This window comes from Xiphophorus hellerii, chromosome 1 (assembly GCF_003331165.1).
Source record: "Xiphophorus hellerii strain 12219 chromosome 1, Xiphophorus_hellerii-4.1, whole genome shotgun sequence".
In the NCBI taxonomy this organism is placed as follows: domain Eukaryota; kingdom Metazoa; phylum Chordata; class Actinopteri; order Cyprinodontiformes; family Poeciliidae; genus Xiphophorus; species Xiphophorus hellerii.
Window position 1 is genome coordinate 17,161,977 of NC_045672.1, and position 23,880 is coordinate 17,185,856.

Consider the following 23,880-nt stretch of genomic DNA (forward strand, 5'->3'; position numbering starts at 1 on the left):
GGAACTCGTTCCCCTCAGGACTGTGCTAGCAGCTGGCAGCAACAATCCACTCCAAGTTGGCTCATGTTATCATTAAATATGTTTGTCAGTTTAACACTGCTGCCTACAAGGTGTAATAAATTACAAAGAAGTGATGATCAGACTTTATTTTATTGGTTTGGATACCTTTTTTTCTGAGCACATGATATTCATTGCATTTATTTTTAGTGTAACTCAAGAAATTTCCCAATTTTTTGGAGACGTCTTCAGAATGAGAACAATGAAGAATGAAGGGCGAAGAGCAAGAGTGACTGATTGCAGGACATTGGACCAAATGGGAACCAGAAACTGTGAGATGTCAGAGCTGCTATGGATTTATTTTCTACCTGCACCTCTGAAATCTACCACACATACACCTGCCCGAAGCAGAACAAAAGAGAGGTGGGTGTGGATGTGAAAAAGTATGGGCATAGAGTCATAGGTCAACGACGAGAGAGAATTAGCAATAGGTGTCTGCAAAGATAAGCAAAAGATGGAGCAACAGACAATATGACGACCAGTTTTCGGGAAAAAGCATTAAAATCAGCTGGCTCCTATTTAAATCTACTTTTTGTACTCTGAGAGCATACATCTGCCCACCGCATGTTGGACTGAGATAGGTGGGCTGCCCTGTTCAGTTTTGTCCACTTTTTATACTGCCCTATTTCTTTATCCAGGATACAGGAGGCTCCGGAAAGGTATCCAACCTGACATTTATGCTTCACAACCTTAAAACCTTCACATGACGAATTTTGTTTCAGCAAAATGCTGCAAAAATGGTAGTCGGTGAGAAATAGCTATTATCAAAAGCTTTTGTGTGAGTTAGAATTACGTAAGTGACATCATTTTCAGGTGACATTTTAAGGTGTGGGTTTATGCCAGTTGTCTTTATTGAATCTGAAACCCCACAGCTGGACTCACTCGCTGGCTGCAACAGGCTCTCTCATACAGTAACAATACAAACAGAATGTAGAAAGAAATCAACACTATCTTCCAATTTTTTCTTTTAGGTAGGACATGGACCTTTAGTTTACATCGAGTTTAACGCGAAGCAAGAGGCAACGACTTGGACTACGGCTGTACTGCTTAACCTTCAAGGTCACTATGTAAAACATTTAGGTATGCAATCATTCAGTGTGTTTGTGCTCAACAAAACTCCAAGACATCCTGTTCAAAAGTCCTTTCAAAGCTTAACATGATAAACATTTACAGTCACACCTTCCAGGAGCTCTGATGCTAAGTGTTACTCTGACTCCAGGCTGGTCTGAATTAGAGTCGCTCACCCCCTTCTGCGGACCTCATACCCTGATCTAAACCTTAGACCTGAACAAATTGGAACTGACCTGAGGATTTCTGACCATGTTGAGTTAAGCTGCTTTTTAAAGTAGAGATGCGAGAGTCCCACCTGTACAGTGTTAACAGTCTGAACCTCACACAGACAAATCATCACCTTAACAAAGCAGTAAAATCTTCATGGGTGTTTTGACTGAGCGTACACTGTTAAGCCAAAACTGGAACTGTTACCACTATTACTGACAACCCCCCCACCCCCAAAAATCAACAAATGATTGAAAAAAAAGAAAACTAGGAGGATAAGAACAGATGGCACTGGTGTGGAGATATGGCAGTCAGTAACTGGTTTTATCTCAAAGTCTTGGAAAGCATTAAAGGGTCACATATAAGGCCATTGGGTATGAAGGTATAACTGTAGAGGCAAAAGTATATCCAGATGTGTGCTAACATGCATACAGAGAGGCCTAATGGCGACTATCTCTAATCACACACCGAACTGCACCCACACACAGAAACACATATAAAAACATTGTCCCAAGTATCTCCGCAGGTTTCCTCATAGAAAAACAGTTTTTCAAGTTCATTAAATAAAATCCGAAGCTTCTACCATCCACAGTCTGCCCTGCAGCTCCAGATAGCCATCTCCTCCCCTCAGTGGGTTCCTGTCCAAATACTCCAGCTGTAGAACTGCCCCCAAGAGACCAGAGAAACCGTTTAATAGACTTTAAGATCGCCGTTATGCTTCAAATGAAACTAATTTACCCACTCTTAATGTCAGGTTTTCCCATATTGTTAGTAGACAACAAACAGATTAGCATGTTGGGCTTTTTAGGTTTCCTATCGAGGCAGTGAAGAAATATCAAAGAGCCATGCATCTCTTGGAATGGTAGCTATTCGGTAGATTAACCGACTGGAAATCATTTTTGTTTTGACACATGTCAGGTTTTCAGATAATCGTTCAAATAAATGTTAATATCAGAAAGAAATGAATTCAGCCATCTCTTACATAAAGGAGCACATGGAGCTGAGATGACCTGTTTTTTTTAGGGTTACACTTTACCTCTCAGCTGATCTGAGGAATACTGAAGATAACCGAAGTAAATACAAAAATTCAGATGCCTAAGATTATTTCAAATTATATAGATATTTCAAGGCTATTTTATTATGCTAACATTTCCACCTAAAAATCTTGTGACTTTTAATTGATTAGCCAGGTAGTGTAGATTGCGTTTCTTCCGTTATAAAATCACTGTACAGAACTATCTCAGAGAGGAGTAATATAAAACATTACCTGGATCATATTAATCAGCTGCAAAAAGTGTATCTGTTTGGGGCCAGAAAACACTAATATGTACACAGTTGAAACATTAGCAGTTCCTATTTTCGCAATAGAAACACTATAATTCGTTCACATTTTAATTACAGCTGTTGAAACATCAGATATTCAGATGACTCTGACTTGAGTCAAGTTGTGATTGTATCTTTTGAAAAGTAGTACTGACGACATGATTGCACTTTTACAGTGCCATTGCTGAGATATGTGACTCTTAACTGCGTAATTGGTGTGGAAACCTTAATAAAATAAACCTGGTAGAAGAAATCTAAATTGCTTTGATGATTCTAGAGTTCTCTAGATTGCAGAGCATCAGCACATTCTCTGGCTTCAGTTTATGCTGTAAAGTCTGAGGCTCTCTTCAGGTCGCACATAGACAACAAACAGCCCAGGGGCAGTAACTCTAGATGCAGTTAAAGTGTCCAACACAGTCCAGCGCACACATGCAGCCACTGTAGAATGTGCTGCTTACACTATGAGGAATCAACATTCTTGAAGACAGATCTGTTTAGGAGCTGGTCTCGTTGTGGCCGCGGTGTGTGAGTGTGTGTAAGTGTCTGTCACCTAGTGTGACTTTCATTTGATACTAAGTGACAGAAAAATGCAGAATAGTAGACAAGCTATGCTTTGCATGTCCACCTGTCAATTTCAACCGGTTACGACCATCTTCTCTGGAATGACGCATATTGAATCCCTCTGGCTGTACCGGGCCTCCCAGCAGCCTGAAGCTCTGCCTCCTGGTGTTGCAGCTCTTTGCTTGATGCAACAATCGAAACACTGCTGTGGCCTCTCAGCGACTATTGCATACTTCACAGATCCAGGTACATGCTCATCTAAACCAGCAGTTATATTTCATAATAGCACCAAAAGGGAAGTTATTGATGGCCAAATGAAAACTGCGGGGGCATCCCATTAATGGCATCCCTGGTAAAGATGTGTAGCCATCAGTTTGTCTTCCATTACATTAGCAAAGTCTCTCACTTGGCAGTATACAGATAAAACTTGTTTTGAAGGTTCTATCTATGTGGTCTTCTAGAGTTTCTATAGAAAACACTATATTTTATACCATTGCAATGCTGAGTATTGCCTTAGATCTTTGTGTCTCTAAGTCAAGGTGATGCCTAAACCTCTGACTTATGTTTATTAAAGTTTGGATGGCCCTACATTTTTTGCATTTTAATGAAAAATGGCTGAGGTAATTGTTTTGGATCTAATGGAGCATGTCAGAGCCCTCATGTAGATGTAGACCCCCTGGCAACGTATGGTAAGCCCATAGTAACAAACCTTGGTTTTAAAACAAACAAGTCACTTTAAACTCATAAAAGGGCCATGGTTAAGTTCAGTTTCTACAATTCAAGGTAAAATCTATGTATTCAAGGCAACAGTAATCGATACCTTCATTTTATCGCAGCTGGATCACTGCAATTTATTCAGCCAGTCCTCACTGACAGGTTTGCAGCTGGTGCAGAGTGCTGCTGAACGCCTCTGAACAGGAACACACAAGAGAGAGCACATTACCTGACTGCCCTCACTGACTGCCCGGGTATTTTAGAGATCATTTTAAAATCTTTCTGTTTGTTTTTATGATCTTAAACAGCAGTACCCTGCCTTACTTCACTGAGCTTCTCCACTGCTGCACTCCTGCTCGGTCACATAAGTCTGCTGACCAGCTGGTACTGGTCATTCCCAGTTCTAAGAAAATGGGGCCCCTAAGTTATGGAATGCTCTATTTTGTATATTCGTCAGGCCCTTTTACTGTCCACTAAACCACTCTAGAAATGTATTCACTCCAAAATCTTCTCCTTACTTTGGATATGGGTGCATGTGTGAGGAGGACCTGGTTCAGACAGACAAAGATGCTTTGGAAAACAATACATATGTAGACATACACCAGCCTGTGCCTACAATATGCAATGTTTTGTGAGGAGTAATGTTGTCAAATGGGTGAGTAGAGAGCGACCCCTACTGGAAATTAATATTTTTCAACAAATTTGTTGAAGCTTCTTTGTCATTCTTTATTTGCCTTCAATGCCTTCTTTACATTTACATTAAAAATGTTGTCATCTTATTAAATGTTAACATTGCTATACTATTAATTATATTTTTTTCGCTTCACTTTGAGTGTTTTTTTTTTATTATCGAAATCAATCAAATTCAACAAATTCTTTGATTGACAGAAATCTTTATATCCAGGCATATACCTTAATAAGTTAAAAGAATGAAAGCAAAAGAGGAATTTTATTCAACTTAAAAAAAAACTATTATTATTATTATTCATGTGCATATTTTATGAAGATCATAATAGTTTCTTTGAAAATTAGGATACCAGATAATTGGACAAGACTTGAAACTTGTCAAGAAATCGGAAAGTGGCTTCTCAACCAATTCAAGAAGGGTTAGGTGCAAAAGGTCAGTTCTATAGAAGCCATTTTTCAATTATATAATGTACCTACAGTAGGAACATGTTGAAAATTGGAGAGGAAGAAAAGCATATTTTAGAAACAGAGCTATAAACAGGCATAACTGCAGCCTGGAAAGGATTGGTAAGCAACAACCATTCTAGCGTGAAGCTCTGTATAAGAAATTGACCTCATTTTTGTTTTTCCTTTGTTGTGGCTGACTCACACTCATGTAGTCTTGTTGGGTACACCTGCTAGAAAAGCAGAAAAGCTGTTTTACAGACGAACTTTATAAGTTTAGGATTATTTCAAAAGGCTACAGTGTTTTGTTCTGGAGACACATAATGGCATAGATATGAAAATGGAAACTGTAGTGGTAAGAGGAAAATATGCTACCAATGTCTGGATTCCCTTTGATATATAACTTAAAGGAGACTCCAGCTCGATAGAGGGCAGTAATGCTCCTCACCACACTGTGTGCCACACATTGTGTAGCTGGACGCCAGCCTCCAACACAAAGAGAAAGAGGCAGACAGGGCACTAAGAAGAGCTTTTGTTATTAATATTTGTGCGGTACAAGCTGCAGGTGTGTTACTGTGTGAAGGACGGGGAAACTGACTCCTGTGTGTGGGATCAGGTGGGTGTTTGGAGTCCTGACGTCCGACTCTTTTCCAGAGTGATGAAATCCAGGCTGTTTAGTACGCTTCTCTGTGCTCGTGTTGCTCTGAAAAAAAGCTGCATAATATAATTCACCGTGTGCAACAATCAGCCTCTTACAAAAACGTGGATTAAACCCTGTGGATAACTTGTTACAATACTCAACCTTATATTTTAGCCATGCAAACAAATAGTAACCTTATGTGGTTGTGGTAGGATAGTAACTTTGTATGACTTTTTTTTAAATATAATTATTATTACTTTGCTCTGCCGTTTTGCTAAAGCACTGCGTTTTTCGTCCAAAAAAATCTAGTACCAGTCAAACTGATTTAAGATAATATTTTCGTTTTATCAAATAACATGTCCTGGTCGGTTTTATTCTGTTAATCTTGTGTCTATAAATTACTGTCTAAGAAAAAATTCCTCCTCTTCCAAGAGAAAGAGCTTTCATTCAAACATGCCTCTAGTGACAACACGTGAGGAAACTGATCAGACTTTTTATATTTTCCAAACCTAATAATAATAAAACATTTTCTTGCCGTTGATTACTTAAATACATCAATGTCTAAAGCTGAAGTTGTACTTTCCCTCAAAACAAGGAGCTTTGCTGCTTTTTAATGTGATTGTAAAATAGAGATGTGAACAACCAGTTGTTCATCTTTATGTCCTTGTCTGTATATTTTGTCCACCCAGTGATGGAGCCTGTTGACCTTGTAGAAATGCAGCCTGATAAACAAGAAGCTGTTGCTGTCACCTCGTGGGTCTGTGTGTGTCCTGGAGGACTCTGGAGGGTTCAGCGAAATGAGACGCATGAATGGACTCAACAAATCTCTTCTAATACAGCAGATGACACATGTAGGGCATTCCTTTTAGTTACAGTTTCACTGATCAGAATTTTGTGGCCTATGTTGAATTTCTAGTTTTTATAGTACTGTAACCTGTTGATTCCTATGCTGGAAACGTAAGCACAATATTGACTTTCTTTCCCCTCTAGCATTCAAACAATGAGCCACAAAGAATCAATTGTATTAGGAAAAGATGAAACATCTTGTTAAAAAAAGATGAAAAAAACTTAAAAATATTTTTGCTTTTATTTTTAAACAGAGGAAGTAACTAGATTTTGGATATTCCCAATCCACTAGTCTTCATTCAGGTTTGATCAAGCTGAAATTTGGCAAATGTGGCTAATTCTGGTCAACATCTGATTTTTTTTTTTTTTTTAGCATCTCTATCTATAATTTAAAATTTTTAATATGACTAATATTTAGCTGTGCACTATTTGTGACAGCAATGCAATCAGGTGCATGCTTTTCAAACTCGTTTTCTCTTTCTTTCCCCATAGCTTGTCTAACTAATCACTGTCCAAAGCTGGGCTCACTGTGTCGGGTAAAAGTGCAGCTCAAAGCTCAGACCGATGACTCCGATGGTCCTCCATCTGCAAAAGAAAATGAGAAGATGGCAGTCACTGCTGTTGCAGATTTAGTGCCAACTCCAATTCTCCGGCAACAGGACACTGTGCTGCAGGTGCCCCTGGGTGACTGGACAACACTGAGGCTGGGGGAGGGTCAGTGCGATATCACAGAGGCATGTTTGGAGGGGATGAGAGCAGGGGAGAAATGTGAGGTAAGATTTTTATAGTAGCAGTAAAGTCTGGTTTTGTTCTTGATTGGAAGTTTTTTAGATAAAACTTTTAAAGAGCCTCATAGTATGCAAGTGTAAAAACCTGCATTTATAATGGATTTACAGAGTAAATTAAATCTCTTCAGTCAGTTTCATCACAGGTCTAATCATGGTGTCTAATTGCTCAGATACAACTTACTCCCATTGGAACCGGACCAGAAGCCTCTCTTCACCAGCCTTCGTATGAAGACCTTCCTCTCATTGCCACTGTGGAGCTCCAAGCGTTCACTCCAGGAAAGGAATCCTGGGAGATGACCTCCACTGAAAGATGGGAGTGGGTGAAATCGCACAAGGAGAGAGGTGGCGGTAGATTCAGGAGCGGGGACTTATGGGGAGCAACAGACAGCTACAGCCGGGCCCTCAAGCTCCTCATCCCCCTTTGTGGCCTTGTTGGAGAGGTGGAAGACACAAACTGTTTGGAAGAAACGCATCAGCTCCCTTCGTCTGATCAGCTTAAAATCAAGAAAGCTGAGCTTCACTCCAACTTGTCTCTGTGCCAGCTGAAATTAAACCAACCACAGCGAGCCAGGGACAGTGCTGCTAAAGCGACTCGGCTTGAACCTGGCGCCTCAAAGCCCTGGTACCGACTGGGCCAGGCATGCCAGAAGTTGAACGAGCTGGATGAGGCCAAAGAGGCATTTAAGAAACTGCTGGAAATCCAGCCGGAGCTGCCTGCTGCTGTGAAGGCCCTCAAAGAGATAACGAGTAGAGAAAAGGAGAGAAATGTGCAGCTGGGATTGAGACTCAGTAAAATGTTTAGCTAAAGATGGAATGTTATAATTCTAATAATGTTTTTCCTCATAATTAGATCTAAGTGCAATTATGACGCAGCCTCTGTTACAAAGTAAAGCCTTATAACTACTAATATGTCTGATCTCCTTGAATGGAGGTTGGGATAATAAATAAAGAACGGCTGACTGAGCTCATTGTCGCAAAATGGTCGCCTTCAATAAATGTCTATAGTGTTCGGTGTCTGGCCACTAGGTGGCGCAAGAAGTCAACAAAACTGAACAAGACAGGCAAAATGCCGAAACCCGGGATCGAACCAGGGACCTTTAGATCTTCAGTCTAACGCTCTCCCAACTGAGCTATTTCGGCGTGCAGGATCAATTGGGCCGTGATTCCATATACCAAGAAGCGCGATGTCGTCAGGTTGTGGAGTGTGATTTAGTGGGATGACCTACTTTTAGGCAAACTGCTATAAAAGGTTCCATAAATCCAGCCCTTCGTTTTGCAAACATTAAAGGTTTTTCACCAACTCCAGCACATCGCTACCATCTCTTTCAAACTTATCGGTAGCTTCAGTAAAACCATTTTCATGGCATTTTTATCTCATAATTTGTCTCTTATTAAAGACGTCACAAACCTGGGATGATGAGGTTTGCTTAAATAGCTTAAATTTTCATGTGTAAATTTGATCCAGTGCTTTCTTTCCGATTGCAATTGGAAATGAAATTGGAAAGAAAACACATATACTCAAATGTAAAATTTATATAAGAATGTTTTTATGTTCAATAATTTAAAGCTCTTAAACAAAGTCATAATTGTGTAAAGATTAGTTCTAATGACCATTTGCATGCTATGTTTACATGTTCAGCTTTTTCTGACTTCACGCCTTATTTTTTTTAGAGAGGTGGGCGATGGTTAAAAACCAAAATTAGATCTGAAACTCCATGATTAGCAACATGCATCCGAGACCAGTTTTATAACCTCAGTGGTAAAAAGTAAAGTGTTGGACTAAAGGTTAGACAGTGAAAAATCTGTTTTTCTTTGTCAATTTTTGTATTTACAGTTGTCATGGAATTAGCATTGCTATGAAGAGGGATCAGATGATTATAAGTAATCCAAAATATTAGCCACAAGAAGCATGGCGGTGGTGTAGGGGTAAAGAGCGTAACCCATCTACAGAGGCCTCAGTCCTCTATGGCTGCCACAGATTTGAGTCCTGGGCTGTTGGCCTTAGCCATGTCTTCGCCCTCTCTCTTACAACCCACTTTCTTCTCAATTCAAATGTCACTAGAAATATTTATCCCCCAAAAATCTAATTTGACCTGGAAAGTGCAAAAATCAGAAGAACTGGTGACTTTAAAACATAGATGGTACTTAAGCTAATCAGCATTATCAGCCTCCCTTTGCATTATAAGGCAAGGATTTTGCCACTTGTAAAAATTCGCTACCCATCCCTTCATCATCTGAACATGCTGATCGTTGCACAGTTGCGAAGGAGCTGGTGCCTATCTCCAGCAATCATTGGGCGGGAGGCAGGGTACATCCTAGACAGGTTGCCAGTTCATCACAGGGCAACAACAGAAACTGACAACCATACATGCATACACTCACACCTAAGGACAACAGTCCGGATTTTGGACTGTGGGAGGAAACCGGAGTACCCAGAAAAAACACACACATGCACAGGGAGAACATGCAAACTTCACGCAGAAGGATCCCATGATAGGATTTAAACCCAGGACCTTCTTGCTGAAAGGCAACAGTGCAACTGCACCATTGTGCAGCCTAAGAATGCACTAATATCGACCATTTATGGATTAAGTTGCTTCGAAGAAGTGTTGACTTTTAAAAAACTGCATATTTGTTTATTTTTCTTGAGGCGGATTACAAAACTATTTCTCTCTGTTGCCAATTTACACAAGACTGGTTTTTGGTCACCCAAAGTCCCTAAAGTGTGCACAGTTTCCCAAATAATGGTCAGAGAACATGGTGAAGTAACTTCTCGCTCTTCATCAAGTAGTCACTAGAGCTATTTGACCTCAGATAGCTTGGTTGTATTGAAGACGGTCACACACGTCTTCCCCCCAAGGTTCGTGATGTGAGAGATCAAAGACGAAATCAACCAAACTTTAATAAAATGCAATGGCACCTTTGGAGATCTGACAACAAAAATGCATACAAAGATGCCGCAAGGCGATTCAGTCAGATCTGGTATACATTCTGATTACCCACAGTTATACAGATTTAAGACACACCTAAGCTGCACAATAAACTGCTTCTGGAATATTCCAGCACGGTGTGCTCAAGTGACTAAAATGATTTTGATTTCAATTTATCAGTCCTACTTCCTAATAAGGAGTTGTTATTCCGAGATTTTGCAGCTGCAGGTACAGACCGAGCCTGGTACGGACGGGGATGTTCGTGCGCACAGAATATTCCACAAGCAGCAGAGCCGTGCCATCATATATCATAGCAGATCATACTCACTTAATCAACACAAGCTTCAATATCAGCTGATTAACATATTGTAATAAAAGACTAAATATAACCACACAGTTATTATTAGTCAGATAGTGATGGATGTATTAATATTGTCAATTAAGATAATTGCTAACTTATGAGACGCTTCCCATTAATCTAAGAAATGTAAGGTGACAAATCATCTAAGTGTTTGTGATGCTATGCTCAATTCAGCGAATGATCTTGTGGTGTCATATCAAAATGTCGTCTCACACACTGACTCCACCAGATAAGCTCTTAAACAGAGTTCACACCTCACCACAAATAGCATTTGCATGTTACCACAACTTTCTATTTAAAAGACAAATGTTTCACCACGGCGTACCAAGGAAATTCCAGGAAGTGTCCAGGAATTCAGCCAAGGAACTGGGTGCCTAAAGGGCACAGTGTAAACAGCACTGTCAGAGACAGTCCTTGGGGTGCTGGCCTGTTGTCAAGAAGAAATCATTTCTCTCCTAAAAAGAAAAAAGCTTCAAGCACACCACTGTCATTCTGCAGAAAAAAAAACAATGTTGCAAATTTCAAGCACTGAGCAAGAATGGGTAAACATCAGTGAGACTTTTGTCCCGGAAGTTGATATTCAAAATATTGAACTTCATTAGATCATAGAAACATCAGTCAAGAAGACTTGAGAACACTGAAACAGTAAGGTTTGTAAAGAGACTGCATATTTCATGTATTTATTTTTGTACAAGCTTGATTTTTTTAATCAACTAAGAAATTTGAAAACATCACTGATGTGAAGCTTAAGATGTCATCCAGTTTATTCACAAACTAAAAACTATGAACAAATGGGATAAAACATTTATTTTAATGATCATAGTAAGAAAAACGCCAGAACAAAACTCTTAGTTTGCTGGCACTTTTTGGACGATCAGATCAATATTGCAAGATGAACCAAAGGACTACAGACAGTTTGCATTTGTTAAACTTTTAAAATGTATTTTCTGCATGTCCCATTTTGACGACCCTTTAAAGATTACTTCCTTTTAACCTTCTGTGTCTTTGAACTGTCTGAAAGTGACTGGGCTGCTGATAGCTGTCTCCACGCATCCACAATGAGCACCAGAGGAATGACAATCCACAGAAAATTCATGAAGATAAAGTAGAACCAGAAGTAGATTGGATGTCCGAACTCGCTGTGAACATAACCATCTCTGTGCTCTGTGAAGAAGTACAGCACTGCTCCGTATATCTGACCTGGTGACAAAATCCGTATTTAGACACAACATGTACATATGAGAGACCAAAGCATTATGTAAACATTGTGTTTTATATTTCTTAGAGCTTCTTACCGAGTGAAATGATCAGCTGCAGAACAAATCTGTAGGACTTGGTAGTTAAAAAGGAATAAACGGTCCAAAAACTGAACGGACCCCATAAGACAGCGGTCACGGTCTCCATACAAACTGTGAAGTTATCAGCTCTAAATAAGAATAAATTTTAAAAAAACAGCAATAGTTTACCATATCACCTCAGTTTTATATTTTACGTATGTATATTTTTTAAATCAATGTTTTTAAAATGACTGTGACTCACATAACATATCTACTGTCCCCTTTGGAGTACTCCTTCCCTGAGAGAGGGGAACACAATACATATTACCTTCAAAATCAAGAATACATGTCTGACATGGTTTTCTTTTTGTTTGTGTTTATGGTGGTTCTTACACAGTTGTGACAGGAAGCTCTGATCCCCTGGTAAAATGTCATAATAAAGACAAAACCATCCCTCGATAACGCTATGGATGAATCCACAAACGGCAAACCAGCAGAGGGCCAGACGCCTCCATGTTCCCAGCCTGCCAGCGACCCCAGTGATCAGCCAGGTTACAAGTAGAAAACCCCCAGAGACAGAGAAGAGAAACACCAGAATCTCTGACATGGACCGATCATTAGCCACATAAGAGGGAATCACCAGGTCCCGGGGCCAGAAAGGATGAGGAGTTTTTTTTGCTGAGGCGGCATCCATTATCTGTTTGAAGACAGAATCATCTTTTTTTATTATTATTATTATTATCAATACAGATGTGATCATTTTAAATATAATTACCCTTACTGAGAAGCAATTCCAGTTCTCAGATCTTTCAGAGTCAGAGTTTAAGACACTAAATGAAAAATATAAATAAATAAAAATTAAAGCTGGTATCAGCTGGTTCCACTCACCAGAGACGCTAACAATGTTAGGGATCAGCCACACTGTTTTTGTAAGAATGTCTGGGCAAAATCAAAACTGATATCCAGCAGATTCCCAACTGCTTCACATGAAAGTGTGACGCGTGAACTCAAACACGGAAATCTGTCAACTTGGGGGGCGGTAACTCATGATTACAAACACCAATGAAAAACCTGTAATTACTGAGGTCGAACGCATGAAAAGATACATTGGATCTGACGGTTCAGATGATTGGCTACTTGTCTCGGAACATGGACTTTGCTTACGAAAACAACCAATGAACAGGAGCCATTCTTTGCCAAATATCCTCCTCCTTTTGAAAAAAAAAAAGCACGCATAGACGGCAGATCATGACAGATTCACAAGAATCTTGAAACTGCGAATTTTGAAACTGAGGAACAGTTTCAAAATTCTGTTGCTCATCGAGCAGTGAGTTGCTGATGTACTTTATTAAGATTTGATATTAAATAAGTCAGAACGAGGCTAAAGTCAGTCGCTGAGACTACAAATGTGCAACAGACGTAAACAGAAACACAAATATATAATTTAATATTACTTATTACATTATTTATGAATAGTACATTCTTAACTTATGTAGTCAGACAAATCGTAGCACAAAATGTTACCCCCAAGCCGTGTCAGGGATTTATCCCTGCCGTGACCCGGATTCGAACCGGGGTTGCTGCGGCCACAACGCAGAGTACTAACCACTATACGATCACGGCGAGCTACTGGGGGATCTGAAATGCTCTGTTCCAGCTGCCTTTATGAACCTAAGTGTATGATCTCGCTTTGAGCTCATAGCGAGGATGAGTGAAGTAAAATAGGAAGTAAAGTTCATGGGTACTTTAAAAACTGTTTAACTTACAGAAAGACTATTCGAAAGAAGCCCGAAGATACATATACACGGAGTAAAGCTTACATATGGTGGTATGAACAAGCTGTGTAGTTAAATTTCACCTGTTTATCAGATGGAAGTCACAGTTGCAGAAAGACTTTACAAATGCAAAGATTATAGCTGCAGTAGATACATTTTATAAAAATGTGTTTTTCACGTCGTTAAATTTTTTTTGCCATTCAAACTTGCTAGTGTGCTGCAGTAGCAGTGATAATGACGGAGATAGCACAATGACAACTGTCATTAGCGAAATTTATGGAGCTGTCCGCTGTCGGGTTACGAGGGTGTGGACTGAGGATCGTAGCGCAGCAGACATCAAGGGTGAGGGACACGAAATACGCACAGGTCCAAACTAGCGTCCCCATGGCAGCTACAGAGTGTCACTGTTAACTGTCTTGTAGGTCCCCTGTTACTCTCGTTGATATAAGTCCCATATGGTCTAGCGGTTAGGATTCCTGGTTTTCACCCAGGCGGCCCGGGTTCGACTCCCGGTATGGGAACTCCTTTTGTCCCTCGTGATATTTTTAATTTTATTGAATTTCCATCCATAATACTTCACCTTTACTTAAATACGTCGCTATGTGGTAAAGATTTAAAAATTGAAAACCACATATTTCATGGCAAACTTTAATATATTTTTTTTTACTGCCAATATAAACTCTTTTTCATGACGTAACACTGAAAATATTTTGGTTATGCTGCTAAATATTCACAAAGTTGGTATGTTCAATCATAGACGTGTTTAATTATATATTTCTCTGTGGCAGAGGAAAAATGCAGTCATGTGACTCACTATGTCATGTGACACCTATACGGAAGCTGTACCCGTCGTCTCTGGATGGATCTGGTGTTGATTGTAGCCGCGATATAAACTGTACGGAAAACACTTTCTAAACAGCCGACATGGGTGTATTGAGAGAAGAAGACTCTTGTCTTTTGTTGGATGAAAAGCTGCTTTATTTTATGGATCAGCTCGAGTTATTGGAGGGGAAACGGAAGACTCTGAACTCACTCATCGAGCAGGTAGAAAAATGATAGCATGTGTACACACATTCGCACTTTCAACTTGGCTATCTGTCTTTGAAAGCAACAATCTAAAAAATTTAGAATTTTCAGAAGCAAGCAATTGTAGTTGTTTTTAGCTATTAGTTTGTGTAATGAACTAAGCTGTCAACCAAAGCATGATAGCTATTGTAGAAAAATATTTAAAACAATTTAATCAGAACAATTTAGCATTTTATGAATGTATATTTAGTAAAATTACTTTTTTATCTTACCAGAAAATTTAAAAAAACATAGTTGATGAGTGTGTGTATGTATATATATATATGCAACTGTTTATCAGCCGCTTCACTGAGTGTGTAAGATTATTCAACCTCTTTCCTCTTTACTCTTGTATAGACTCTAATATTTTTACTTTTGTTCTCTACTTCTATGTAGGGGTGGTTCTCCATAAGCAAGGCCCGTTACTCTATGGGAAACAAGCAGGTTTCTGCTCTTCAGTTTGCAAACGAGATGGAGCCACTGGTTTCTGTGCATGTTAGGTGGGGATTAATAAAGTAAATGTTCTTAAAGTCAAAGTTTTTGCATTTTTAGTTTCCGCTAACCTTTTGTTTTGTGCATTTCTGTGTTACAGAACCCTGGAGAATGATGAGGTAGAATTTTGCGCAGTGAGATCGTCACGAAAATGTAATGACGAATTTGTAAAAGAACCAACCTCAATAGAGGATATTGGACCTCAAGAAGAAGGTGATGCATTGAGAAAAATGTGTTCTGGCAATATCTACCATAAACCTTTTTTCTTTTAGACTTCACTCTTTTATTTTATTTCACAGGCATCAGACGAAGAAAAAATACAAAAAGTGATGTAGCAGAAAAAAAGACAAGTGAAGACATAAGCAGTGAAAAAGCTCCTGAGGTAAACCCTGGCAGAAAAAGAGACCATAATCCTCAGCAGGACCCACTAAAGTGGTTTGGGATTTTGGTGCCACAGTCTCTGAAACAAGCACAGTCATCGTTCAAACAAGGTATGGCTTAAAATAAAGGAAACTTTTGCCAAACGTTGTTGCGCATTCACAAAGTACAGCTTACAAAACACATACCGATATATTAGTGAGACTATTTGAAAACATGGACCTTTGGATCCTCAACGATTGTATAATATGAATAGAAATTCCAATGAATGATTTGTGGTTCTTAATTGAGTTTCTCCTGTCTGTTCCATTGCAGTCATAGAGCTTTCAGCTGAGATTGCAGCTCTCCAGATCGTGGTTTTAAACGCCAGACAGGAGCTGAAGCATGACTTGAGAAACAATGATGGCTCAACTGGTGCTGGACTAAATACCTCTGCTCGATCAAATGAGAAGGAAGCGGATGTTCTTTCAGCAAACTAGAGTTCATAAATCATAACGTCATTATCAGATGATATAAGAAGCTATTGCTGGATTTTAAAGGTGGAAATCACAGACTGAACAGTTCCTGTGTCATTAATTATTGTTCAATAATTTAATTTTCTATGTTATTGCAAAATGTGTAAGTTAGTTGAGTTTGTATATAAATGTGTGGGAGTTTGTAAATTTGACCAAGACTTATGAGCATTCTAACAAATTGTCATCACAGTTTAAATAAATGTGGAATCAACTACATTTTGTGTTCAAATATTTTATATCCCTTTACTAGTAAGGTAAATAACTCTAAAATTGTTTGGTCGACATGCTGGTGTAACATTTTGTACGGTTTCTTCACTCATTACAAACATTTATTTGTAGGTAAATTGGTGATGCTAAATGAAACATTTTACTGAATGGCCTTATATGATTCATTCTTGTTTGGTTTAAACATGGTATCATTTTGCTTTGTACACTGATTACACATATGAGGATCGCTATCTTCCTAAAAGCATCTTCCCTTTTGCTCTCAAAACAGCCCTCATGTGTCAAAGTACAGACCCCTGATGTCGTATACCGGACATGGTCAATTTTTCCAGTTGCATAGCATTTGATGATTTTTTTTATTCCAACAAAATGATGATATCAAAAATTTATCAAGATTATTTTCACTAAATGTCTGTTAGGTCTTTCATTTGGTATATGAAAAACATACGTTGACCAAAATGCTTTACAAAACAGTCTTAACACACATAATACATGAAAAACATAGTAAATCATGTAATAAAAGTAAGACAATGCTATTTGTTCTAGCAGTGACTCTTTTTTTTACTATTTAAAGCCAAAAAGGAAAATGTATCTTAAATATTAATTTTAAACAGAACATTCTCAGCCCTCCTTATTTTGAGTGGTAAACTTGTACAATTTTGGTAGAGCAACTTCAAAAATGGTGAATCCTTGATTGCCTTCATACTATTTTAGTTTAGATCTGGGAAAGTTAAAGAAAAACTTTAGGTGTCAACAATTAAAGCTTGAGTTGATTCTACAACTCTACGACCTAGGCAATGAAAAGAAGCCATGACTGGAGGTCTGTGCTCCTAACATTTTGTGTCTGTAAGAAGATGGGTTACCGCATTCTTAATCTTAAAAGCCTTAACTTAAAATGTATAGCTCAATCTCAGACCAACTGCCAATTTATGCTCAAAATGCCACGTTTAAGAAATTCAAACTACCTCTAACAATATTGCATAGAAAAGTGGTCAAAGACTAAAGAAAGTCGTTAAGGAACATTTATCAAAGTAATGGGGCTATAAATTGATTGTACTATCTTGTGTAATTTTGATTTCAAGACATAGCTACATAGTCTTTTTTTTTTTTTGGACAATTGAAACTGTATTGTTTAGTTTGCCTCATTGAAAAAAAAATTCAAATAAACACATTTTTATTATTTGACAAATGTATGAAAACGCATGACCTGCACTGCACATCCTGATCCAGATCGACTATAGCAACCACAGCGGGTCAGTGCTGTGTGTCTGCCTCCTCCATGAAGGTCTTTGCTCTGTCTCCGCTTCACTTGCGTCCGAGCGGCGGATGGGAGCGCTGGAAGCACGGATGTGGCCTCACGGTTATGTTATTGATGTTTCCAGACATCCGCCGCTGCTACTGCTGCTTGTGTAGCTCGACCGTGGCCTATTTTGGATGCGCAAGCAACGGGAGCCCTTCCAGTTCAATTAGCTTTGTGTCTGTGGAGCGATCATTTTTCTACGCGTGATACCGGGGGTGGGGGGGGACTGGGATGTAAACACGACGGCTTGCCTGCGCTCATGATCTGGGGCAAGGTGAGGCTGATTCCTTGGACTCGGATCGCCGGCTGATTTCACTTTGGAGCAGAGCAGCTGTTCGCTCCAATGGCGTCAGTTTCGAAAGTGTCTATCCTGGATTATTTCAATATTGTGTTCGAGGGGGAAAATGGTAAAATCGAGTCCAACTGTAAGGCTTGTGGCACCAGAATCCAGGCGAAACGGAGCGTTACGTCCAACTTCGTTACACATCTTAAGGTAATGTGTCAAAATCCTATTGCAGAAATAAATAAATGATGTCCAGTGTGATCAGCTGGCCCAATGTCTCTGCATATATTAAATTTGCTGGATCAGCAAAGACAGACTGTTGCTTTTGTGTTATTGAGAGTTTATTCATTTCTCCATTAAAATTTACAATTTCATGCTGTTCTCTGACATACATATGGCATATTAAGCATGTTATCTGTTTCTCTCCCATTCAGCGTAAACACCCAGCTATGTATGATGACTTTGTGAAAAGGAAGGATATGAAGAGAGAGGGTTATTCCTCTGCTTGCCTGCACAGTTTCACAACCAATGGAGGAAACCCTCGCTTCACACTCCCTGTAACAACTGGAACAGGAGGAGGAGCCCTAGTAAATGTTGGAGGAGTGGGCACCCTTGAGGGAGGAGGAGGCCCTGGAGCAGGGGTGACTAAGTTTGACAGACATGACCCCCGTCAGGTATGTGTTAATGTCTGTCACTCCTTGAAATAACGCTCCCTCTGAAAGCCCTCAAATGGAGCAGAGCAATGAAATCCAAAGTGAGTACAAAAGGTAAAGTTTGTGATTTTTTTATCTTTTTGGGATTATGGTAGGTTCTCATCTCCGAGGCGATAGCTAAGATGATCGTACATGACCTGCAGCCGGTGTCTATTGTGGAAAATCAGGGCTTCAGGGAGTTGCTGCAGCTCCTGGAGCCCCGTTACACTCCTGAGCCCCAGCACTACATCCAGGGACAGCTTCTCCCTGCCTACGCTTACCAGGCTCAGCTGGCTACACGTCAGGCCGTAGCATCAGCCCACACCCTCAGTCTTAGCTTAGACCTCTGGAGGAGCCAAACTCAAACTGCTTCAGGGTGAGTTGGCAACATAAACCCTAAAAAAATAAACCAGCAGCATGGTTAGATTCCCCAACTGTGTGGCATACTTCTTTCTCTTTCGTTGCAGGTATCTCGGTGTTACCTGCCATTATCTTGCATCTGACTGGCAGATACGTTCTGCTCTCCTGGCCTGCCTCCCACTGACTTGCAGTAGCTCGGCGAGCCGTGTGCTGGCAGATTTTGACGAAGTGTGTCATTCTCACGGCGTGTCAGGGAGAGCATTTTGCGTCGTTGCAGACCCTTTTCCAGCGACGTCAACGGCGAGGCCAAGTTGTCTTCCTGGCTTCTTGCTTCCACCTGTTCTTACTAACGGCCAAGATGATGATCCGACAGATCAAGTGCTGGACAACGCAGAGCAATGGATCAGTAATGGCCACGAGTGTAATGGAGAGGAGGAAGACTGGGGGGAGTCATGGGAACAGGGTTTGGGCGTTTGTCGGGTAGACTGTTTCTCTCGCTCTCTGGAACAATGTGTCAGGGAGGGGTTGCGCTCTTCCCCACAAATTTCCTCTACTTTGACCAAGGTTGCACGTTTCTATAACTATATTACCTCTGCTGTACCTCCTGAGAAACTCATCCAGGTGTTTGATGGGTGGTTGCCTGGGGGAACCCGAAACCTTCACGATACTGCTACAGATTGGGCTGCTCAACTCAAGGCAAGTAATAGTATTACGATCATGAATAAAGGAACTTAAAATATTAACATATTTTAGCTTCCCTTCTGTTTAATGAAGGCAATTTATTTTTGCATACACCAACAAAATGTTTCTGAGAGAACTTTACAGAGGATCAAAGCTGGTTTAAATTCAAGTACAATTAAAGACAATCTGATTAAACCACAAACCAATCCTGTCGAATCCTATCCAGTACAATTCAATCCCATCCAATCCAATTAAGATTAGTCTTTCACTGTAATCTAATTCCATATAATGACGTTTATATAATGCCAAGTCGTAAAAGGTCTAAATAAAGAAAACCAGTGGATTGCATTGAATCTTTAATTTGATTTCAACCTTGGACATCACAGAGTAGTGGGCGGCTTTGGAGAGTAAAATCCTCCTTTTGTCCGAATGAGACGCTATCAGAACCAGTCTCAGAGACAGTGAAATCTTTAAACTTCAAAAATGTGGATTCCCAAGACTCTTTACATAGTCTTAATACAACATAATATATTTTTACATTGAGATAATGTGATTATAAGAGTTTAGATTGATAGATGTCCCAGAAACATTACAATTAAAATGTGCATGTGTCTATCAATAGTGCAAATTTATTGATATATGATCTCATAGCTGTTTCGTTTCTTCACTTTTTTTCCTACAGGTCTTGCGGCGGCTTCTGGACTCAGTGGAGTTCCTGGAGGAGGTGAGCGGTCCCGGGGAGGTAGCGTTGAGTAGCTCAGAAAGAGCCCTGCTGAGGGAACTGACTGACATTTTGGAGCCCTTCACTGAGGCCTGGGACATGGTGCACAGAGACGCACAGAGAGACACCCAGCTGGACAGACATGTGTCCATCAGTTTGGCTCTGCCTTGTGTTCTTGGTCTGCGCAAGCACCTCTCTGAGACATCAACTCCCCACTGCCCCGCCCTCCTGCTCGGTCTAAACCAGTCCCTGGAACGCCTTCTGGCGCCGATCCTGGAAAACCCATTGTACATTACTGCGACCACCCTGGACCCCCAGTTTAAACTTACTTGGAGCAGCAACCCTGACTGGCACAAGCAAGTTCTCCTAGAGGAATTATCCAAACATTCCACAGCCTCTCCCCCAGCCGACCTCAACACAGACATTAGCCCTCAGTCCCAAACTCTTCCTACTCCATCACCATCCCCGGTCTCCTCGTTGTCTCGCCCCTGCAAATTGTTCTCTTTTATCAAGCAGAGACCTGCGACACAGGCTAAAAGCCTGGAACAGGAGTTATCTGTCTACCTTCACGAGGAGCCCACAGATGAAGAGGCTTTGCATTACTGGCGCCGTAAAACCATTGACTTTCCTCTGCTAGCTCAAGTAGCCAAAAGAGCATTTACCATACCTGCTTGTGACACTGTGGTGGAGAATATCTTCTCTGCAGCCAGACGCCTCCTGTTGCCAGAGAGAGGCCACGTCCTACCAAAGAACTTGGAGACACTCATCTACCTCAAAGCCAACTACAAATTGTTGTGGACTTAAAGCTATGAGTCAGCCATATTTTATCTGAAGAGCAACCTGAGGGTTTTTAGTTTTAGAAACGTGACTTCACTTGTTGCTGTGAAGAGACCTGAGTGAGCAACGTAGTAAATTACACACCTGTTATTTTGAGACTGAAATAACTAGCTTCCTTCCTTAAGTATGGCTCTAGATGTGGATATTCTGAATATGGGTTTTCACACTATGAAGTGCTAAAATGTCTGAGATCAGATCAAGACTAAAATACTCACTCCGTCTGTCTTTATTTTGCCATTTCAAGGTCTTCAGATGACCATCAAGTTCCTATTGTCTGGTTCCAACCTTCGCTTAGTGAATTGTCTGTTGTATTTTTGCCTACAGTCAGGAGAGAACAAAAGTTTATTTGCTGTCCAAACAGTCATGATAAAACATAAGTTTACATTGTGATCTAATGGCTTCTGCAACCAACTTTAGGAATTAGGGAATAACTACATTTAACGGTTTTCTATAAAATTTTTACCAATTTCTAACATTGCTGTTCATGAATTCTGAGCCACTCTTTGGTTTTCGTTGTCACAGTTGCGTGACGAAAATTGTGTCATTTTGTTTTCAGCCTTAAGTCATCCACCCCTTCCAGTCACAATCTCCCTCGCAAACTTTTCACCCCCCCCCCCCCCCCCCCCCCCCCCCTACCCCCTGCCCCCTGCATCCAAAGTTATTGTGTGATCGGTCAGATTTTAGTGTTTTTAAATGGAAAACAACCCTAGCTACTCAACCTCCAGAAACCCTGTAAAATCTAAGATACAACTCTTGGATGTTGGTGCAATTTGCATTCTGTAGCTAGAAAGTGTCTTAAATGAATTCCATATGTGAATGACCTTTCTCAATTTGGAAACGATGGATGTTAATGTATTTATAAATTGCCAGACGACCTTTCTCAGATTGATGTGTAGAAACAATTGCTTCTTTAAAGTCTTTGCAGTCTGCCAAAACTGCTTTTATGCTGGCAATAAACCTTGCTTAAAATCAAATACATACTCTATATAAATGCTTGTGATTAAATGAGTATAGCTTCCCTTCTTAAATCCTACACAAGGAGCAAGAATAAATAAAATTTTCCCAATATTATTGACAGTAGTATAAGGTTTGTTTTCTCCATGAATGTATGTAAAACTACTCTACTGGCTGCCTGTCATTGCTTCATTGTCATCTGAGAAGGATTACATTCACTGCAAATCAAAATATAGATCCCGTAATTATTTCCCTCAGTTACTGTAAACCTTAACACCAGGAGATCAGAATAAAGAAATATCAGTTTTAAACACTGAGGTATGTTTCGTCAAAACTATTAGATAAAAGTAGAATTAAGAGTCTTTAAATGTTTAAACATATAAGAATGTAGGTATGCTCCAATTTATCTTTTCTGTTTTATTCTAAAACAGGCTTTGCTTTGACTCGCGTCACAGCAATGGTCTCACGTCTGCTTTGAAGAGCCCTGACTGTATCAGAGTGTGTTATCCTTTATTCGGGGATGGGCCGGTGGGGAGGCAAGGTAATTGTAATAGTGCCTTTAAAATAAAATTTGAGTCAGCAGGCAGGCGGCTTTAACAGCCAACAGATCAGGTTTCTTCTCACCATCAGGTAGGCTCACAAGTGGGCCTTAAGAGGGATGTTCTTAAGTTACAGCAAGGATTAAAAGCAGCAAGTTTGAAAGTGACCACACGCAGAAGTAGCTTTGTTTCAGTACAGCTGCTGAGAAACCACTTCAGAAAGAATTCCTTCACGGATAATTATTATCAGAGGTTGCTGCTATCTTAATGATTACCACCACAGGACGCCCTCTGCAGATGAGGATGTGGCAGCCAAGATATGTGCATGGGATGTGTCATTGTGTTCATCTCGGAGATGTGCTATAAATGCTCACTCTCTGGGTGTGTTGTTGTTTGTGATTGTATCTGGAGCAGCTTGAAGCATCTCTCCAGCCTGTGCTCTCCCTACCTCCCTCACTCCCCTGAGCTGTGACAGCTCATCCATTTGAGTTAGGCGACCAGGGCCGGGATGCGGCCCTATTGGTAATTGCCTCAGAAATGAATTACTTGGCAGAGAGCTAGACAGAGGGAGGGAAGGAAATTGTAATTGAACTGCCCCCGCCTCGCTTTATTCCTCTTGCCTCTCTCTCTCTCTCTTTCTCTTTCCCCTCAAGTTATTATATCTGCAGTGCAGGGAGACATTTTCCATCTGCACAAATATACACACACACACTCATCAAACTGGTCCTCCCCCCGATGCGGTGTGATTTCATAGATTGATTGCTCACAGGCACATACGCGTATAGGACCACTCTGCACTCCACGCACATTGTTTGTTCAGACTACCTTGTTCCAAATACAATCCTGTTTTTAGTGCCCTTTAGGTGGCCTCCATAATGTCTGATGCACTGCAGGACTTCACCAAGAAAAAAGTTGTGCTCGGTATCGAAATAACCCCGGTTACCCCATATGTGCAGCCAAGCAATGTTATTAATAACGTGCCTGTTGCCTGCCTGTTGACAGATAGACCGGCCAAAGGATTAAAGATGGAACAGAGTTTGTGTATGTTTCTCTGTTTGCTTTGGCAACTGTGTGAAAGGCGGCTGAATTAAAAAAAAAAAAAAAAGATCTTCTCCCTACCATACACATTTACGCTGTCGTGATCCGTCCTTTGGCCT

General features: G+C 40.3%; 4 protein-coding genes and 3 non-coding genes across 8 annotated transcripts; 4 read left to right on the forward strand and 3 right to left on the reverse strand.

The window, feature by feature from the left end:
• The first annotated feature begins 5,520 nt into the window (after positions 1 to 5,520).
• On the forward strand, positions 5,521 to 8,306 carry fkbpl (FKBP prolyl isomerase like). Its single transcript, XM_032566057.1, has 4 exons — positions 5,521 to 5,680; positions 6,394 to 6,555; positions 7,043 to 7,323; positions 7,509 to 8,306. The coding sequence occupies exons 2-4, from the start codon at positions 6,396 to 6,398 to the stop codon at positions 8,142 to 8,144; spliced, it is 1,077 nt and encodes a 358-aa protein (XP_032421948.1). The 5' UTR covers positions 5,521 to 5,680; positions 6,394 to 6,395; the 3' UTR covers positions 8,145 to 8,306.
• A 99-nt stretch (positions 8,307 to 8,405) lies between these two features.
• On the reverse strand, positions 8,406 to 8,478 carry trnaf-gaa (transfer RNA phenylalanine (anticodon GAA)). Its single transcript has one exon. It is a non-coding gene; the product is annotated as a tRNA-Phe (tRNA).
• Positions 8,479 to 10,220: 1,742 nt separating this feature from the next.
• On the reverse strand, positions 10,221 to 12,937 carry ebp (EBP cholestenol delta-isomerase). The gene is made up of 5 exons (XM_032566203.1): positions 12,795 to 12,937; positions 12,300 to 12,603; positions 12,169 to 12,205; positions 11,925 to 12,055; positions 10,221 to 11,829 (listed from the first exon to the last, which is right to left on the reverse strand). The coding sequence occupies exons 2-5, from the start codon at positions 12,598 to 12,600 to the stop codon at positions 11,609 to 11,611; spliced, it is 690 nt and encodes a 229-aa protein (XP_032422094.1). The 5' UTR covers positions 12,601 to 12,603; positions 12,795 to 12,937; the 3' UTR covers positions 10,221 to 11,608.
• A 520-nt stretch (positions 12,938 to 13,457) lies between these two features.
• trnah-gug (transfer RNA histidin (anticodon GUG)) lies at positions 13,458 to 13,529 on the reverse strand. The gene has a single exon. It is a non-coding gene; the product is annotated as a tRNA-His (tRNA).
• Positions 13,530 to 14,130: 601 nt separating this feature from the next.
• On the forward strand, positions 14,131 to 14,202 carry trnae-uuc (transfer RNA glutamic acid (anticodon UUC)). The gene has a single exon. It is a non-coding gene; the product is annotated as a tRNA-Glu (tRNA).
• A 305-nt stretch (positions 14,203 to 14,507) lies between these two features.
• Positions 14,508 to 16,347, forward strand: vma22 (vacuolar ATPase assembly factor VMA22). Its single transcript, XM_032566191.1, has 5 exons — positions 14,508 to 14,725; positions 15,143 to 15,246; positions 15,339 to 15,451; positions 15,538 to 15,729; positions 15,932 to 16,347. Exons 1-5 carry the CDS (start codon positions 14,606 to 14,608, stop codon positions 16,093 to 16,095), a joined length of 693 nt encoding a protein of 230 aa, XP_032422082.1. The 5' UTR covers positions 14,508 to 14,605; the 3' UTR covers positions 16,096 to 16,347.
• Positions 16,348 to 17,557: 1,210 nt separating this feature from the next.
• Positions 17,558 to 21,850, forward strand: LOC116721852 (zinc finger BED domain-containing protein 4). 2 transcript variants are annotated; one of them, XM_032565874.1, is made up of 5 exons: positions 17,558 to 18,149; positions 18,457 to 18,613; positions 18,748 to 19,007; positions 19,099 to 19,687; positions 20,355 to 21,850. In XM_032565874.1, exons 1-5 carry the CDS (start codon positions 18,061 to 18,063, stop codon positions 21,195 to 21,197), a joined length of 1,938 nt encoding a protein of 645 aa, XP_032421765.1. In that variant the 5' UTR covers positions 17,558 to 18,060; the 3' UTR covers positions 21,198 to 21,850. The 2 variants fall into 2 exon arrangements, with proteins under 2 accessions (XP_032421765.1, XP_032421757.1); XM_032565866.1 differs by having other exon boundaries at positions 17,559 to 18,149; positions 18,374 to 18,613.
• Positions 21,851 to 23,880: the final 2,030 nt, after the last annotated feature.

Coding starts and splice junctions, on each gene's coding strand:
- fkbpl (XM_032566057.1), top strand. CDS start 6,396: ATGGAGCCTGTTGACCTTGTAGAAATGCAGCCTGATAAACAAGAAGCT. Junction 6,556..7,042: donor TAATACAGCAGATGACACAT/GTAGGGCATTCC, acceptor CTTTCCCCATAG/CTTGTCTAACTAATCACTGT. Junction 7,324..7,508: donor GAGCAGGGGAGAAATGTGAG/GTAAGATTTTTA, acceptor CTAATTGCTCAG/ATACAACTTACTCCCATTGG.
- ebp (XM_032566203.1), bottom strand. CDS start 12,600: ATGGATGCCGCCTCAGCAAAAAAAACTCCTCATCCTTTCTGGCCCCGG. Junction 12,206..12,299: donor GAGCTTCCTGTCACAACTGT/GTAAGAACCACC, acceptor CCCCTCTCTCAG/GGAAGGAGTACTCCAAAGGG. Junction 12,056..12,168: donor GGGGACAGTAGATATGTTAT/GTGAGTCACAGT, acceptor ATTCTTATTTAG/AGCTGATAACTTCACAGTTT.
- vma22 (XM_032566191.1), top strand. CDS start 14,606: ATGGGTGTATTGAGAGAAGAAGACTCTTGTCTTTTGTTGGATGAAAAG. Junction 14,726..15,142: donor TGAACTCACTCATCGAGCAG/GTAGAAAAATGA, acceptor ACTTCTATGTAG/GGGTGGTTCTCCATAAGCAA. Junction 15,730..15,931: donor ACAGTCATCGTTCAAACAAG/GTATGGCTTAAA, acceptor GTTCCATTGCAG/TCATAGAGCTTTCAGCTGAG.
- LOC116721852 (XM_032565866.1), top strand. CDS start 18,000: ATGGCGTCAGTTTCGAAAGTGTCTATCCTGGATTATTTCAATATTGTG. Junction 18,150..18,373: donor ACTTCGTTACACATCTTAAG/GTAATGTGTCAA, acceptor TCTCCCATTCAG/CGTAAACACCCAGCTATGTA. Junction 19,008..19,098: donor CAAACTCAAACTGCTTCAGG/GTGAGTTGGCAA, acceptor CTTTCGTTGCAG/GTATCTCGGTGTTACCTGCC.